General features: G+C 40.7%; 1 protein-coding gene across 9 annotated transcripts in view; it reads left to right on the forward strand.

Moving 5' to 3' along the window:
* Positions 1-15,564, forward strand: part of grm7 (glutamate metabotropic receptor 7) — a 124,834-nt gene extending 109,270 nt beyond the window's left edge. For 7 of the 9 annotated variants that reach the window (XM_027001866.3, XM_035520353.2, XM_081705312.1 and 4 more), the window contains 2 exons: positions 7,212-7,458; positions 12,664-15,564. In XM_027001866.3, the coding sequence (XP_026857667.3) occupies positions 7,212-7,458; positions 12,664-12,713 (297 nt within the window). In that variant the 3' untranslated portion in view covers positions 12,714-15,564. Of the gene's footprint in view, positions 1-7,211; positions 7,459-9,116; positions 9,139-12,597 lie in introns of all 9 variants that reach the window. The other 2 variants (XM_027001868.3, XM_027001867.3) reach the window with 2 other exon arrangements.
* Positions 15,565-19,425: the final 3,861 nt, after the last annotated feature.

Genomic DNA, 19,425 nt, shown 5'->3' on the forward strand with positions numbered 1-19,425 from the left:
CTGCTGCAAAGATGAGAAAGGCTTTTGAAGCACATTCACTGGAGACGTTTGACATTTGTTTATTGCAGTGTTTTGTGGCCGAGCTAGCCTGTCTGGCCCTACCATTTAATAACTATGTCATTTTTTTTCATGAGTTACTGAACCACATCAAGTCAGTGTCATTAGCGAAGTGCCAGGGACCTTAGAGAATGCTCCCAACAGAAGTCTGACCCAAATTTATCCGCCACACATTTCTCTCATTAGTGCCATCACACACGGATCCGGGTTCAAGCACCTTTTCAAAGCCTTATTGTTCAACATGAATGGCAGAATGTTCTGGAAATCTTCCAGGCACATGCACTGCATACAAAGCAAGGAACAAGCTTAGCATTTTTACCGACGTGCATTCATATTAATACGCAGGCTTGTATTTTAAAATGGCACTGTGATTTCATGTGCACCTTGATCACCTGGCAGAATAGCACACGCTGGTCCTTGTGCCACTCTGATGAGCACATCAAAGCCATGTGCAATGCACAAGAAACACATATATGATGTCGGACTTTCTGGACTTCTCATGGTGCTGCCAGAAACTTCAACCAGAATGGAAAAGCAGTGGGGAAAACCAGGATACCGGGTTGATCTTTCCATCCCCTCTCTTGCAGCTTTTTCTTTTCCACCGTTTTTTCCCTTGAAGTGGCCTACTTTTGAGGCGGCCCCAGCGGAGGTAGTGGGACACGTCCACCCCACTGCGAATGGTAGCAGCAAACCAGGGAGGGCTTCTGACAGCAGGCCTTTAACTCAGACACACCTCTGCAGTTTTTCTCATTAGCTGTTGTGATCACCAGGAGCGATCAGAGAAGCAGAAAGATCACTGAAGGTCTGGTGTTTGTAGGTTAGATGGAGAAGATAGGGGAGTTGTGGACAAGGCTGGGATGATGAAGAGATTTGTCAGAGAGCAGAACAGCCAGTGGCCCAGCTAGCCGAACTGAAGGGATATCATAGACTTTAAAGGTAATCTAAGTACTAGAACTGGTAGTAGATTATGGTTAGCTGTGAACGAAAATGACTGACTCTTGGAGGGTGATCATTACAGCAAAGCAATGGACCATTATTGGAATGTTAGGTACTTTCATGCAACCAGATCCAAGGATGAATGCTTATAAATGATTATATCTGTACAGTGACAGGAAATTTAGTGTCATGCTGCATGTATTGTTTTTCTGGTTTAAAGGCAGTTTAAAGAGAGTACAGAATAACATTTACAGAATGTGGAGATCTTTTCACGGATGTCACAAAAGCCTGATGTATGATGGCTGTTTTCAACTATTTGAATAACTAATCTAGTCTTTAATTGAACATTATCATAAGACAAAATGGATTTATAAAGATATTTGTGAACACTTCCTATTCGTGGAGATTCTTAACAATTATGAACAAATGCCAGGGAAGGTTTAAAGTGACTCTCTGTAGTGGAGAATCGAAAGCACAGCAGATAGAAAGATTTGAGGCTGCATTATTTCCACTATTTCAACAGTACCTAGGTCTAGCTGATGGAGTCCACCACTTTCTCTTTGGAAGTGGCTTGAGCAGTTGTTTTGGTTGGGTTCCAGTGGCTAATTACTTTTCCCCCAGATATGCATTCCAAAAAAAAAGTGTGGTGAGTACTTGCTTTTTTTCTCTCAATTTTTTCCCTTTCAGAGCGATTTAAACATAATCGCACAATCATACCCCGAGCAGGTGCAGGCAGTTCCCATAAATCTCATTATGTTTCTTTTATGCATTCATTTACATAATCCCAGCCCACATTTAGCTTCTGACTAGTACATCTATGATTATAAATGCACAGCAATTGACCCAAACTAAATTTATGCTTTTTCATGTTATCTGTTCATTTTTTTAAAAATACTTGAAGCACAGTCATCTTCGGTGACATTTTAGAGCTTTGCCATGCTACCTCCAGCCGACTGTGAATGCAAAAGCATGAATTCTAAATGTCTATGATAGACATATGTAATGCATGTAAGGGGCCCAGTTTTGCAGTACTTTCTAAAGCATTTTATTACCACCACTACTTGTTTCAGAGACATATGAAAAGAGTTGGGTGAGAAAAAGGGTAGCATGACTGAGCTCGTTCTTACTTTGGGCCTCTCGAAGACTCTCTGTGAGGAGTTATATCCATTAGATCTGATAGATGCAACATACAATAACGTTGCCCTTGCGCTGACACTTTTGTTGTTATGTGTTGCTTTGACCGAGTTCTACATTACAGTAGAAGAATTTGAGAAGAGTTGTCGATGTAAAATTCATAACCTGAAACACTGGGACCCATTGCATCTCAAAGTAGCACTGCACATAGTAAATATGCAGCTTTGTGCCAAAGTTGACCCATGCTTCAATCCAAGTCACTGTTTTCATTCATTTTAGCTGTAGTCAAGGGTGTACATTTATGTCAGTGAACACATCACATGAGGCTTCAAATTTTGCAGCAGTGCTTACTGCTGGTGCTAGTGATATGGTTCATCTTACTGCTGGAATCGCACACACACTAGATGTATGTGCTTCCACACACACACACACACACACACACACACACACACACACACTCTCTCTCTCGCGCTAGGCATGGGCATGACAGTAGTCATGGTACTCATAAGATTAGTAACGCCTCCTTGTGTGGAATATGTGGCGTAATTCGCTTCATTGTGGGCCACACTACTGCAGTGAGACTCGTCAGCTGTTCGTTAACTGAGGTGTTGCTGTTCTGGGACCTGTGCTTTTGGGGAACCTAACAGCCCAGCATGAAGGTGTCCCTACGACACCATTAAAAGGGTAATGGAAAATATGACTTTTTGACATGGAGACAACCAGCTTTCTGCAGCCAGCAGTTCTGCCTCACAATTACAAACACACCACCTTTCAAATGGCGCAGCGAGGATTTGAAATGATCCAGTGCATGAGGACTTCTGTCATGATCAAAAGCCCAGGGTCATCTCCCTGTGATATTGATGTTATTGCTGTACTGACTTCCTTACATGCCAAGTGAATAAAAATAATTCATGTGCAATAGTCCATCAAAAGGAAGTATATTGTTGCAGTGATGTGTCACAGGCAATTTGCTAAACTATGTATCTCATTCGGATGAGTATCGTCATCTAATGGTATTCACTGAGTACATTTTGTAGTGTAATGCATACTGAAACTTTAATTTCTCCTGGATTCCTATATTAGCATTTTCATGATAACCGTGTAATCCATGCAAGTGAAACACGTCGCTTATAGATGGGTCACGTAAGGCTTACCACCCCTCCCCAAAAAACTTGGGATTCACACCCGAAACTGGCCCAACAGAAACTCCTTCGATCCGCTATGCAACATCTGTACTTCTTGCCTTAGAAATGTAAGTGTAACCATAAAGTGATCAAAGGGTACAGCGTTGTAGACTTATCCTTCAGTTAATTAGCGTTTACACGTCCTTCGTTAGATGAAGGTTTCAATGGAGTGAAGTCTTTTCACTGTAGAGTCACCTCAGAAGGGAAAAACAATGTCTTACGAGAGAGAGAGAGAAAGCTGACATGGTGCCAGACTAGAACCACAAAGGTAAGATGGGGTTTTGGTTTTTTTTGCCATACACATCTCTTTCCTACCTCCTCCACTTAACATGCACTCAGTGACGAAGCTGTCACTTTCATCTACCGCTACTAAAAGCACTGATCCACTGTATGCCAACGCCAGTTCGTCCGGAATTCACTAGCGGATTTCACGCTGAGCACGGGCCGTTCGGCGCATTCAGAGATGTCGCAGAGCCGCACGTGGTGGATCCCGTTTGCTCTCCGTGTGGGGCACTCGTTGAACATTTGAAGAGATGCTCTTGTGTCGATACTAGGTTTCAAAGTCAAAGAGGTTTACTGGCACAGCAACGGTGCTTAAGGATAAACGGAAGGCCTCCACCATGCTGTCCTTAAAAAGTACTGCACAACATTCACTATTCCACCCAAAATGCTTAGCAACAAGGGCAACACACTTCACAGAGACAGTAAATCTTTCTGAAGCATGGTTGTCATTTGCATTGTACCAGTAAAATAGCTATTTTCCAGCTTGATTTGTTTCCATACATGTGTAGACACAGGCCTGCTGATTACTCATTAGTATAGCATAAAGCTGCAGCCTAGTCTTGAATGATTATGGTAAATACTTCAAATCCTCTGATTACACTTGTCCAGTTTTAATTGGACCGTTTTCATTTAAGTGAGCATTTTAGCTGTTAATACGGATGTGTTAAAGATTCCACATTGTGAGTCTGTTACATTTGATCCCACAGTTGTCGAATCACAGCTGAGTGTCAGAAATAGAGACTGTTCCAGGTTTTACTCAGGCGAAAAAGATAAATTCTCAGAACTGGCACTGAACCATGCGGGAGTTGTGTCCTCTCGCGGTGTTTCTTTCCACGCTGCTCCACTCATGACAGTTGTATTTCAAGCACGATTCACATTTATAAACCTCGGAGCTTGTCTGAATAATTAGCGGCACTCCTTCCCCTGCCCACGCCTTGCATGTAAGCGTTTCAAACAAGCCGTAACATATAAAAAGTGTCTGCACCAATTAACGCCAAACTCCAAATGAACGCAAAACTGCAAAAAGAAGGGGAGCAATAAACCCGCTTAATCTGAGCCTGTACACATTTAAACACACACAAGAGTATTTGTTTATGGTAGCCCACTCTAGTCATCGATGACATCATAACCTCTTGAGCATAAATGGATGGCAGATGGTGTCGCTGACTGCAGGATGCGGTGGTGAGAACGGATGGTGTGGGAGTCACTCGCGTCATTCCATCTTTAACGGTATTCCTCTAGATGGACCCTTCTCGGAAGGGGAAGGGGCTCATTACAAAATAAACACATTTAGGGGATTACTTCCATGGTAACTTTATTTTTTATGTGGTGAAATTATAGTGAAAATGAGTTACCAAAGGCTGTTGGAAAGTTATAATAAAAAGTGTTTTTTTTTTTTTTCATAGTACGATTTTAACTCATACACGCTACAAGGGTTAAATATGTACAGTTATACAACAGTAAACAACAGGTTTCTCTTCAGCTCATCTAACAGGGTTCACTCAATTTCAGCTAGCAAACTTTTCTCTATTTGTATTTCTTAGTGTGCCTTTACCTGTAATGTGTCTTTGAGTTTCAAGACACACACCTGCAAATGAAAAATATCTTGATAATCGCGTATGCCTTAAGTCATGGGTGCATATGCACTCTTATATATCCTCATGCAAGAAGTTTGGCTTGTATGAGCAACAGAAAGCCAGCTAACTTTAAGATTAGTTTAATCCAACACTGGCATTATAGCTGGTTCAGCCCATAGGCATTAATAAGGTATTATTTCCTCTGCTGAACAGCAAGCTGCTTGGCTTAATATGGTCCACATTCTTGTTTGTTCGTCACAAATGGGATTTATGATGGCTTGAGCATCTAAACATGGGTTGATAAAGAAAGTTAACGATCATTGTGAGACAGTCACAGGCGGCAGTGAGGTATAGGTGTACCACTGGTCTGTGGGCTGAGAACAGTTCCAGTTAGCATGCATGTCATAGGCTGAGGGAAATGGCTTTACCTCTGCCATCACCGTGTGAGCATGCGCAGGGCATGGCCCTTAGATCTTGGTGAGATTCCACCGGGCACCTTCCCTGGGACTGACCCTGCACCCCTACTATGGCTGCCTGCAAACCTTACCACCAGGCACTGATCTACTACCAATAATGTTGTGCATTAGTAAAATATCTCTTCCTATTGCCATTGAGGGAATAGGGGTTGAGGTTAGCACTACCTAATTAAGCAGTGCTTATGTATCATGGAAAGCCTCTTCAGGAAATCCTTAATACATTGTAAATGACAGTGACAGTAGTTACTGTCTACAATTAAAGAATAAATACTAACTATAACAATAATATATAATTATATATAATTATAATAATAGCCAGTAAAAGAGGACAGAAAATAAAAATAGCTATATTGGCCTTGCGAAATAAATTCACATCATTGCCAGAAAAGTGGGAGAAGCCATATATCAAGTCTGGCGGAATTGTATGTAGATCATCTAAAAAAGGTGAGTAAAGGTTATGCTACCAGATAAAAAGAAAACAAAACAACAGCATCCTTGTAGTGACATCCCAATTCCAGGTTCATAATATCACATCCCTAATGTCTTTAGATAACAGATAAATATATAACACATATAATGATAAATTAAGCTAACACTTGCCATTTTAACCTTTTTAATTGGTGTCCCCCTCCTCTGCATTAGTAGTGGTTGAGCTCTGTGATTATCTGGTCGCCAAGGGCCCTGGTTTTCTACAGGTTTAAAAAAATAAATAAATGCATTGCACTCAAACCTGTGACTGTGTGATGGTGTGACATGAGCGCAATGAATCTCATGGAACAAAGGCTGCCATCTCTGCCATAGGCTGCCCTGGCACTGGACACACCTTTGCCCCTGCCTGTGCATTCTGTATGTTCATCTGTCACATGTAGCAAATGGAAGATTTTATGTGTGGTATATTACGTTTGCACCCTTGTGTAACTGAGGGCCTCACTGAAAGGATTTGCTTAAGCTGACCATGATAATACAATGTGCAAAATGTCTTTGCATGCACTTGGGAGCTCAGTAGGATTTTTAAGAAAAAAACTGATTACTGTGGTTTCCGTAAGTGCTTCAGAGAACCCACTTACGCCTAACCCAGTGAGGCGAAGACATTACCCATCAAGTTTAAGTGAGACACACCATGCTGTCCTCCAAAGCCGCATTATGACATCTCTACTGTTTACGCTGCGGCTCTCGAGAACCTGAAGTTAACTTCTTAGTGTTTCATCTTTTTTTGAGAGATAAAACTTAGTGCTTCCACAAAGTGGACATTTACTTTTAAACATTGTAGCATCCATGCAGTTATACTTTGTGGTGGACAGTAATATCATTTTTCAATATAACATGAACTAGGGGCCTACATAAAACCCTAGGGAGTACCTAGTCAGAAAAGAGGGGAAACAGCTGGGGTTCCAATGATTCTTTGCTGTTGTAATTCATATATAGTTTTCTTTATATAGTAGTGAAAACCAGGCAGGCAGAACTGGGCATGGAACATCACGCATTTACACCATGCCGAAGAAGGCCATTCTGGAGGACCTGCGCTATGGGCTGTAAGCCTTGCCTCTTTCTTCCTCTGTCCGCAGCTGTACATCCAGACCACCACGCTGACGATCTCCATGAACCTGAGCGCGTCGGTGGCGCTGGGGATGCTCTACATGCCCAAGGTGTACGTCATCATCTTCCACCCAGAGCTGAACGTGCAGAAGCGCAAGCGCAGCTTCAAGGCCGTGGTGACTGCCGCCACCATGTCATCGCGCCTCTCACACAAGCCCAGCGACCGGCCCAATGGCGAGGCCAAGACAGAGCTGTGTGAAAACGTGGACCCCAACAGTGAGTAGACCTCCCTTGCTCCACCAAAACAGCCTCCGCAGCCCCAACTTCTCAAGCCACAATCGTCCTCCACAGTAGCCCAAATCTACCTCTGCCACAAATAATGGTTTTGCCTTCAATGGCCATTTAAACACCATCAGAGCATTTTTGCAAGTGCCAGCATTTTTACAAGTTTCTGTCGGGTTTGGGGGTGAGGGGGTGGTGTGTTCACTCCAACCATCTCTGGTGTGAGTCACTTTCTTTTTTTTTTTTTGTGGGGATGCGAGCAGATGACTGACGCTCTAGTGCTGTTTCTGTGAGTGTGCTGATTAAAGCAAAAGGTGCTGTCATGGGAGAGGAAAAGTTGATTTTGGACCCTGCAGAATTTTCTGAATTGTAGGACAAGTGGGTCCTAGAATGTGATCTAGTCTTCTTCCAAGTTATAATAATCACAGAAACCTCTTAAAAAGAGATGATTCTAAAAAGGTTCATAAGCCACTTTTTTTTACATTTCAAAGGAAAAAAAATATTCATTTAATTGGGAAACAATTAAGGGTTTTTTCATTTCCCAGGGCTTCTTCAAAGGTAGTAACCTTATCAGAGGTGAAGATAAGAACAGGAGCGCTGACTCATAAGTATGTGAACTATTCTTGAAGAAGCAAGGTTAAAGTTTTCCCCTCACTCTTCAGAGGAACCTTTTTAACCAGGAAACCAAAGACAATTCCTAGCTGGGGTGGGGAGGGTTTGAAATTTTTTTTTTTCCATTTGTTTATTTTTACTTTTTCATTTTCACTGATCCTACTTCATCAGCCCAAAACCTTATGTTATAACACGTAGTCTTACACAGGAACTCACAAAACTCAGAGTAGACGTTCCCCACTGCATGTATGGGAAGTCACACATCAATATTTATAAAAAGACAAACTATCAGATAATATTGACAGTGTTGGCACTACTTCTGTAATATTTGCCATTGCCAATATAAGTGTTACTGCTTGTGTGCAAGCATGTCATGCGGCAGTCATGTAGCCAGCTAGCAGCGCCAGCTTGTCTCATTGCAGAAAGACAGCTCATGTTCTGCTGCTTTGGCCTTTGGCTTGCTCCAGCATGAGCTCCGCCCACTGAGAGAAGAAACTCACCCACGGGAAATGACCACATACAAAACGCACTGCAAGTTTGCATAGCATGATCATGCTCCCACACTAAAAGGAATACTTCACCCACAAAAATGGCAATTCATGAATTGGTGAAAGTGGTAGCATTACATGAAACAGGCACTAATAAGTGCTGGTTAACATGCAGACAAGATTAGCTGGTTCCCACTAGTCTGCATTCAGTGCTAGAAGGGTTTCCATATGTGGGGGAAGTAGTCCATTATCAGAAGACTATTTGAAATGTCGACAGCTCTGGCAAAAGTCCAGTTTGAGATGAAACCTAGTGAACAGCTGTCATTTTCTTGACAACACCAAATCAAGAAAATGGTTCTTCTTGACTCATTATCTTAGCTCTGCATTTCATTACCTCACATATATCTGAGGTAATAAAGTTCCCTCCACGAGCCTGGCCTGAAATTAAACTGTAATTTCAAATGGCATGGATATTTAGATCAATTAGAAGCTCTTGTTCTGCTTCTCCAAGCCCCTGAGAAACAGCTCACTAAATACTGCCTTTTTCAACAGGCTAATCCTCATAATTTATCAGGTAAGACCAAATTAATCTTCTCTTCTTTCGTTATGACCTTGCTCCATTTTTAAATGCTGGGGGGAAAGGACGTGAAGGAAGTGTTAATAGGTCCTTCCTCAGTCATTCATCAACCCTTCAAAAAGTCTCACCCAAAAGGCCCAAAGACAACGTCAGAGTGTCTCTGAGCAGCAGAGAAGAATAAAAATCAAAATCTTGTTTCAGATTCATTGTAGAGGGCTGGGAATTTGTAATTCTGTTTTTTTTTTGGACTTCTTAAAGAAATTCATCTTTAAGAGAATAATTTAAGGCACCTCCCTACCCCCTTAACTAGACAGGGACACTAGGCTTTAGACTCTGTCATGCACAGACCCAAGAGGGAACAAAGTCACAGAGTGGAGGAGAGAGAGTAACCCCGAAGTCTGCCTTCCCCAGTGGAAAGGGCTCCTTGGGGAATCCTGGCCACAGATAGCTCATGGCAGGCTTTAAGCCCAACGCCCCCGGCTGTGGGCTGCGCAGCTGTTCTCTTACTTGATTAATTCTCTGTGGGGTTGCAATGTGTGTAGGGACCTGCGTGAAGTTGCCACAACATATGTCTCAGATTTGAACCAAACCAATCTCAATCATTTATGCCTATTTCTGCCAGGGAATTTTTGTTGGTGCTGCTTTACATTTTGGAGATATTCAACTTTATGTATAGTGTTATACAAACAGCATGAGGCTACCAGCCAGTGTATGTCTATTTTTTAAAAAGTATTAAGGCTTGTTTACATTTACAAACTTGCCCCAGTTGTTTGTACCAGTTTGTGCCATTAGAATGTTAATTTGTGCAGCTTTTAAACTTATGATAGGTTGTTTTTTTCAGGGACGATTATGTAATCCAGCACCCCCTTTAGTTCAGTTTTCTCTTAAACCAGGCTACATTTGTGTCGGTTCGAGCGGTTTTGTTCCATTTAAATAATCAATCTAGTTATAATAGAAACTGAGATAATAATTAATGTTTAAATGGTCACAAAGGTCACCTAACACACCATTTACCTCTAGTTTCTCCAACTTCATGCTGGTGACATCACCAATGTAAATAAACATTAATATCTCAAATAATAAAGCCACACAAATTACATTTTTATAGCACAAACTGGCACAAATGCAGAACAAATGATTGAGATCGGTTTGATTAACATCTGAGACATATGGGATGCCAACTTCACACAGGTTGTGTAGGGTGGTGCGTTCAAATAATGATGGTAGTAATAAAAGTTATGACACAGTGATCAATCAAGTGTTTCCTTAATTTTGTGAATCAAAATTTTGCAAAATAGTCAGTGGCAAATGAGAATGGTGACGACCGAAAACAGAAGGCTAAGTGAACATGGGAACATGCTGAGGCGCTGGAGGCATGGCTCTGAGTATCTGAGTGTGGCATTGCCTAGCTCCCTGATACACTGCAGCAGAGCCATGAACCATCTGTGCAAGGTGTCCCTCTGCACACACGCAACCCCCTCCCCCACTCCGTTAGCCTTCAACCTCAAAATTAAGCTGATTGATATGCATGTATGCAAATATCTCGAACCCTGAAACGCCTTGACACTCCGGGGAGACAGCCTTGATGATACGGAGCAGAGGCGATGACGCCGTTGCTAGAACACATTGTAATTATTCCAATCATTCTCATCAATCCTAGTGGCACATGTAAATTTGAGGCCATTTGACATGCAAGTTCCATTACAGACAGTGAAAGTGATAGTCCTAACTGTCAGAATCGAGTGTGAGCTTTTCTGGTTTGTAAATAAATGCCCAGTGTTCCTGGCTGTACATAGTGCGGTGAATTTCAGTGTTGTATTGATTGTACTTTGGCCATAAATAATAAATACCCACTGGTCGATAAGTCCCAATAAAAACACATAAAAGCTATCAACCAATAAAAGTGATACGGTCCCGACCCAGTTTATCCCTCTTTTGGTCATCTGTGGGACAAAGCTGATTAGGCTGTCCTGGCCTGCACAGAGAGCTTAGACGTGCAAAGTGGAGGAAGCCGAGCATGCTCTTTAGGACGCCCGTTCTCCTGAGGTGACCGTTCTCTGGTGTAATTGCTCCCTCTTGGCTCACAGTTGGCGGTCGCTTTGTGGCAGCACTGTCCCACTTCCTGTTTCTTCGGTGGGGAATGGACAGGAAGAGATGAGGGGCAATAAGAAATTCATAGCCTGGCTTGCTTTACAGATGTCCCGCTGGAGGTCGAGCCAGGGATAATGGTTCCCCCCTCACAACGATTCATTAGGTGCAGGAATGCAGGATTGCCAGCATGGTGATCCAGGCACCATGGCTGTCCAGCCAAATGAGATCTTAAACAGGGGTCACTCCCTCTTAAACTCCCTCCCTCTCTCTCCCGCTGTCTCATTTTACAATATGCTGGACCCGGCTGCCGTGTGTCTGACACGGTGAAAATGGCTAGATTTAAGTGCTAGTCAAGGTTAAATCGCTATGGGAAATAAAGCAAAAAATGCCTTTTTTTGCAAGTTAGAAGCAACCACATTTTGAAATTCAGTTTATCATGTAATAGTATAGTAATATTAACAAATAAACATGGGCATTCTTTCTCTCTTCTATCCCTCTCTCAATGTCTCTTTTTCTGTCTGTCTTTCGCTGTCTAACTCTGTCCCTCTCTCACTGTCTGTCTCCATTTCTCTCTTTGACACACACATGAAAAGTACGAAAGATTAGGAACATTTGCCTTTCCCCTGTCTGATCACAAATGAAAAATAATTTTTAATATTGTCAATGCCTAATTAAATCCAGCCTTTATCAAGGACAAACCTATCAAACCGCTTTTTGACATTTACTTCAAATATGCGGTGAGTAACTGAAACTTAAAGGTCACTATGATCTTTTTGCTTCTTGACCTTTGATTATTAAGACTTACAAATACTTTGACATGAAAAAGAGAACAAGATGTGTCTCAAAAATAAACATCATAATAGCAGTTTTAAGTCTTTTAGTTATACTGAGGCTCCAAAAACTCACTAAGTTAAATAAAGCTTTTAAGTTTTCTCAACAAACTTTAAAGAACAACAGTAGTAGTTTATTTAATTGAGATCAATGTTTCCCCTTTGTTTAAAACATTTTTTCCCCACACATTTCCATACGGGATTCCACAATTTCATTTAGCTATTCTGAGCTAATCAGGCAATGAAGGGTGTCAGAAGTAATCACACCGTACTGAAAATAATCGTACTGAAAATAATGATCAATAGTTTCCCAAAAGTTGAACTACTTTGTCAAAAGATTGAAGTTTTATTTAAAATGTTCATATCACATTTCATTCTTTGTTCCTATCCTTATATACCTCTTTTATACCTCATGTGTGAACTTGAAACAACTTATACAAATTTCTTCTAAACTTTCTCAGTGAATGAACGATGTGGTATTTTTGTCTGCCAATAAATCACCCATTGATTTTTCCTTTTTCCAATTTTCCTCCAGAAATTCCAGATATTCATTAAAAAGGCCAAACATCAGAAGTCATCTTTCACCCTTGTCCCTCCCCAGGTCCAGCTGCGAAGAAGAAGTACGTGAGCTACAATGACCTTGTGATCTAAACACCTCCGGCAGAGGAGGGGAGCAATCAGGGAGCGCACTTGGTCCTTTGCCCTTCATTTTGAGAAAAGAGAAGTGTGGGGGGGGGGGGTGTGTGAAGGTTTTTTGAGTTCCTCTGGTGTACCGCCCACTCACATCTGAATTTCAGAACAGTGGTGGTGTCTATGACTCTACCCTACCTACACCTGAGGATATCTGAGGACATTAGTCCATATTTTAATATGTCCTTGGCTATAAACTGGGGGGAAAACGGTAAAAGGTGGGTGGGGTGGGTGGGGAGAAAACATTAAGAGAATTAAGATGCTCAAACAAAAAACTACCCACTTAAAAAAAAAAGGTTAATTGGTTTGGAGTTCTTTCTTTTTATTTCCATAAAGGAAGCATAGTAATCGGATGTCCTGGGATGGAAGTCTGGCCCAGATGTCGCTGGAAAATGGTGTCCTGTATGAGGCTGCGCACTGGCCCCCAAAAGACATTCTCACCAGGCGTTTGCTCTGATAATCTTAAAAGAACTTTTTTCAGGGTGTCTCTCTAGGGGGCACGGCACAGCGAAGGCTGGCAGTGCCCACGGGCCACCTCTTGTCTTTATGTGTACTTCTCAACTGCAAGTTTTCCAAACTAAGCACCCCTTCCCCAACCCTCTTGCGAGTTCATGTGATTTTTTAGCATCACTGTTATCTTTGCTGTTGGACTTTCTCCATCTCTGTTGGGAGATTTATTTTTTTTTTGGTTCTTATTTCTCTTCCTTGTTTTTCCTTCCCTCTTGGATGCACATTATATTAAAGCCATATTCTTCTCTTTGAGATGTCCAATCTCTCTCCCGTTGGCTTCCCATTTGATATACTTTTTCTAGTACATAAGTACGTCGTGAGGGTATGTAGACCATCGACTGTGTTTTCAGTGACTTTGAGAGAATTTTTTGGTATGTGTTGCATCTGATATAATATCGAAATTCCACAGGCTGGCTGTGTGCCAGATTTTAAAAGATGTTCACATAGCAGTTGTCAGTGCATGCCTGATATGTTTGATGTTAGTAAACTAAATAGTTCACCACAAGGAAGCCGTTGTTTTGGCCTGTTTTCAGAGAAGTTTGAGATTAATTAAAAAGTTATTTTAAAAGTTTTTTTTTTTTGTCATACACTCAAGGCAGAATATGGCTTTAATTTGTTTGGAATTTCTAAGTTCCCCTGCAATGTATGGAGAATTGTGGAAAAAAATGAAAAGAATATGAATATATATTTAAAAAAAGAAAAAAGATTTAAAATAAAAATAAAAAGCATGTATGTTTTATACTGTTTGTACTAAGTATGTTACCCTTGCAGCTTCTGTGCCAATATTGTGGGAGACATTTCTGTTTGGCCACTCATGCACTATACTGTGGTGTTGTCCAAGAATGTATCAACATGAAATAAAATCATTGGTTATTTTTATTTTTTAATTCCCAAAAAAAGAGGCCAATTTCTGTTTATTTACTTATTTATTTTATTCTCTTCACTCACCTGAATCTGATCATGTACAGCTTAATGTAACTGCTCTGTGTTTTAAATCCAAATCATGGTTTTTGCATGTGACAGTTGCCCAAGTCTCGATTGCATTCAGCAAGTTAGAACATTGACAAATTTAAGAATGTCTGGCAAGTGCAGTAAATGTTATACTGCTCTGTGTGAAGCCCAGGCATACATGTCGGACCAGTGACAAAGTCCCTGTTAAAAACTCACGCTATGACATTGATCTCCTAACCACTCCATAACCCTAACGAATTTTGTGTTGTGAATCAAGTTTAACCACCCACCCCTGATATCATATTAGCTCATCCTTTGGCCAAAGACATACAGTAGATTAAGCTTTAGGGAAATCCAAGATTTAGGTTTGAAAACACTGAATCTATTTAAGCAAGAGATTAGTAATGAGATTAGTAATTAAGTTAGTTTTTATTTAATGATAGAGCAGGAGCTCTTGTTCCCAAACCACTTAGAAATGTTGGCTTCCCTCAAAAGCCATATATTCATCCACTTGGAAAGGAAACAGAAGGACTTAAATTTCCCGATTTCTTCTCTTTTATCACTTATTAGCCAAAGGATTCTGCTTTCACATATAACAGCGTAAAACGCCACATGGTATAGCCTACCATTCTTTGCATTTGTTATTTATGATAATACAGAACAATGCACAATGTGTACATCACCATATATGCGACCCATGTGGTAAGTATTTTATTTTTTCTTTCTTTTTATCGGTTTGCTAGTAACCTTGTTCTTTCTCTCGCAGTGGTCTGCTAGGTCTCATTTTCCAACATTCCGTTGCCATGCCATTCAATCACCTCCCAAAAAAAGAACAACAAAAAAAGAATGACCAAAAAATGTCCTTTTGTGCATGTATCTATGCTTTGTGGGTAGTGCATAAGTCCTGCTAAACGTCTGGGCATCTGGATCCTACAAAAACAAACATCAAAGCTGGCAATGATTGGCAGGGTATTAGTGCCTGTGGCCCTGATCCATGGTGACAGCATGCATGCGCAGCAGGAAGCTCAGTATGTCAGTCTTATGCGGCGTCAGGTAATGCCAAGGACAAGGCATCACAGAGGGTCTTCTCAACCATGTGAATACAAAACCACAATGCTCTGCAAACAACGCCTACTTAACCTCCGTCTTGGCACTGCCTATAACTCACTCCTGTGGTTTCAACATCCTGGGTTGTTTGACCTGATTGAACAAGACAAGCAACTTGAAGGGTGAAGCCCAGGGATCTTAGCTGGTGCACTTTAGAACAGTAATTTTATTGGGTTAACTTTTTTTTTTTCAGAAACATGAATGTTTTCCATTGGTCTTCCAAATATACTAATTTTCAGGTTAATCATGCCTTGTTGGGTTAATTAATTTCCTCTCCTTTCAATCTTTATAACTTCTCATACTCTTAAAGGGCACTGATACAAAATATTTCTAAATATGTGCAAGCATTTGCTGTAAAAAGATCAACACTGCACAAAGCATAACCAATGGCATTAGGCTTAAACACCGATTATTCAAGCAAAACCACAATTCAACCAATATAGTCAACAGTTTCTCAACCTAAAATGCTCAAATACTGTTCAGTGTTCACTGGCAACTAAGAATCAAGCTTTGTTCATGAGGGCTTGTTTAAGAGTAACAGAAGACAAAAGATATAGCAAATAAATACAAATACACTCACAACACAAAACAAAAATATCCCCTCATATTTCAGATCAGACAACATAAAAAAACTCAAAACATGAAAAAACAGCTGACAGCAAATGGCAGTGTCCCTGACTTGATGAGGTCCTTCCCCTCTATCAAAACTAAATAGCAGGTGTCAATACAACCCAATTTGTACTGGGTTTTACAAGAAGGAAGTTATTAAACCAGCTGCCAGGGACTGGACGTGCGTGAGTCGCCCTTCCAACGTACTTGTGAGGAGCACGCAGGATATGGAGAGAAACCTATGAAAGATGCATTGATCTCTTTCTACTGCATGCTAAGTAAGTATTTGACATTTCGTTGCCGATGTCTCTGGCAACAGCCCACTGACTTTTAACTATATCCTTCCTGAAAACTGGGAGCCTGCGTAGGGCGGCAGTGGTGTGGGTGGCATCTCTCCGCCCAACCACTCAACCTTAATCGCAGACATAAAATGTCAAGAGAGCCAGGGAATCTTCGTAAGGGCCTGTTATCAACCAGCGCACATTTATTAGAACATCATCGCAATTTGGTTTTTTTTACATTGTTTTCCACTGTTCTTAATCCTTTCATTTTCTGTACTTGTTTACTGGTAAAAGCAAACCCTTACCCAAGAGACTTCAAAGTAGTAACTACTAACTAGAATTTTATTGTATCCAATATGTCCTTTAAGAACAGAAAATGCTATTGTTTGACACAAACAATAATCATTTCGATGTATGTCTGAAATTCAGTGTGTACACTTAAAACTGGATTTAGTGTGCAATAAACAAAATTGTTTATTGTAAAGTGTGAATTAAAATCCATATGTTTGTTTATTTGCTTGCATGCTTGTTTACTTACGACTTACTTATTCATTGGGTAATTACCAAGACCTATGAGAAAGCCATACACCTTCATAAACCCTGCATAACACTTGACATACATTGAGGAATGATTGTTCTAGCTGCCATGAACACAAACAGTAATAAAACTATGATTGGGTAAAATGAAACCACATTCAAAAATTCCCTTTAAATCAAATGTTGCCATTCATAACACACATATTGATATTAAGCTGGTAACCTTTTATTTTTAATAACATTTATTTGTTTTTAATGTAACATTTACATTCACACTAAACTGATGTACCTAGTTGACTGTAGCTTGTATGCTATTTTGCACTCGCAATGTTAGCCTAGCTAGCATATGAGGAAAATGTGTTAGTCATGAGACGTAAAGAAAGCTTTAAAGAGTGCAACATCTGTGACATTTCTGTCCTTAATTAACATTAAAGTGTAGGCTGAATTACTCCTTTAGTCATAGTCTACCAGAAAAATACCTTAACCTTTTTTACCAATATACTATCACTTTTACAATTTTATACAAGTGTGTTAATTCAATGAAGCCAATTAAAAATGTTCTTCTATAGGATTTTGCTCTCATCACCCCAGTTTACTGAAAGTTCAACATTATTTCCTAGCAACTCATCTGTAAATATCAATGTCTATGTAATCGTATGAACACACATCACTGATGCCAAATAGGAACAAAGCCACGCAAAAAACAAGTTAGAGTAATACATGCAAAGCAGGCAAAATACCTGACAAAGATGGGTAGAAAGGAACAAGGTTTATAATGGAAATAATGTGGAAAACTAGGTACAGGTAATCAGGATGAATGAAGGGGAAGCCTGGGACACTTGTCAGTGGGGAGCGTGGCTTGGAAACTAGAACAAGAAGAACGAAACAGAAACAAAAGACCATGTGGTGAGTACCACCATGTAGGGGGTTAGGGGCCATTACAGTGTTGACATCTGTGTGGCACATGTAGTTAAACAGGCTCTAGTGATCTAGCAGAGCAGTCCTCTGTGCCCATGACTTTTTATGTCATCACATCATACTTGTGTCAAATGTGTCGAGAAACATTGTTTCCCCTGTCAACATCTGAATGCACTGATTTGTGTTAAACCTGTAAGTGGTTACTCTGTTAGAGTACCAGTGGCATTTCTAATGGAACATTTCAGAGAACAGCGACTACAACGATGGTGCAGTACTTAAAGGGAAGCAGCAGCAATCTGAGTGGGTACTGTGAAACGAATGAATGTAATACAGCTCTTCAGAGAAGAATGACAAGGCTATAAGCTCTTGAACTGTAGGTAGGGTGAACAGCAAAAGCATGGTGAATGTACCAAAACAAGCAACTGTGATCTGTCAGACTTGTTCATATGCAACCTGCCAAGAAGCTGCAAAGAAAAAGGCCTAAATGCATCTCTTCCGTCATATTTCTCCCAACACAAGGAAGCCTACCTTTTCTGTGAAGGGACAAACAAATGGAGGGTAAGTAAATATTCCGTGTTTGTGTGTCCAGACATGCACTGGGATAAATGACTGAATAAACACACTGTCCATCACAGGAACACATCTTGCAAAACACGATCATTTAAATGACAGTGTATGAAGATTACATTTTCATTTGATGTGCTTTTACTGTCTTCTACCTCCTGACAACTACAGAAACTTCTGGAAGACTGCAGAGCCATCACAATCAATAAGTAGTGTTCTATGTTGACTGTATGACACACCTCAAGCTCTTAATTAGTGACAAGGAGACTGCAGCTTTAGAGATGAAGGCAAGCTATCGGCGGAAGCGTGGCTTTGTGGCGGGTAATGAGCGACCTCGGAGTTCAAAGCCAGACTTGTAGAACTTGAACGGGTGACTTTCTCTTTGTAGCAGTGTGACATGACTGATGGCATACTCTCGAGTAGTGAGAGTGTAACGATCTTGGTCAGTGCTACATGGAGAATCAGTATCTCCTGGGACACGCCAGACCACTCAAAATAAGTCACGCTATTCAGGGATTAGTGGGAACAGGATGGACTACTTCTGTGGCATGAGAAGAGGGGAAGATGATTAACCTGCACAGACCTGAACCCAGTCTCAATAGGTACTGCTGGTATCCATCACTGACAGAGGAGGATGGGTTCCCCCTTTTGAGTCTTGGTTCCTCTTGTGGTTTCTTCCTCCAAGCATCTTTTACCACCTGTCACCTCTGGCTTGCTCACTGGGGGATTACTTTGCATAATATGGTTCCCGTCTGATTCTTTCAGAGCATTGAAACTGCTCCATCTTTCATCATAGCATTCCAGCATTCCAAATGGACCTAGTTTTTTTTAATAACAGTCCCTTCATTTCAGTTACATTTTAACTTTATTAATTTTACCATTTGTTATTATTTATTATGTTACATGGTAGAAGTTATTCTCCACGTTAGCCTTTTTTTTTCCCCTGGCAGAATGTTTTCATGCTGATTATTTCTTTCCATGTCATCCTTCAACATTCAAGTTAGTAACATAAAATATCTCATGCAATGTGTTACATATTGTGCAGTGTATAGCCAAGTGAAATCTTTGTTGAGTCATGTTCTGACTCCATGGATGGACTTTCTTGTGGATTAAGTTTGAGAACACACCTTGGGCAATTCATCAGTGCAATAAACAGCAGACAGATGGACCACAAATGTACAATCAAAGATTTAATC

The sequence above is a fragment of the Electrophorus electricus genome, chromosome 22, assembly GCF_041902795.1.
Source record: "Electrophorus electricus isolate QZ-2024a chromosome 22, ASM4190279v1, whole genome shotgun sequence".
NCBI classification, from domain to species: Eukaryota; Metazoa; Chordata; class Actinopteri; order Gymnotiformes; family Gymnotidae; genus Electrophorus; species Electrophorus electricus.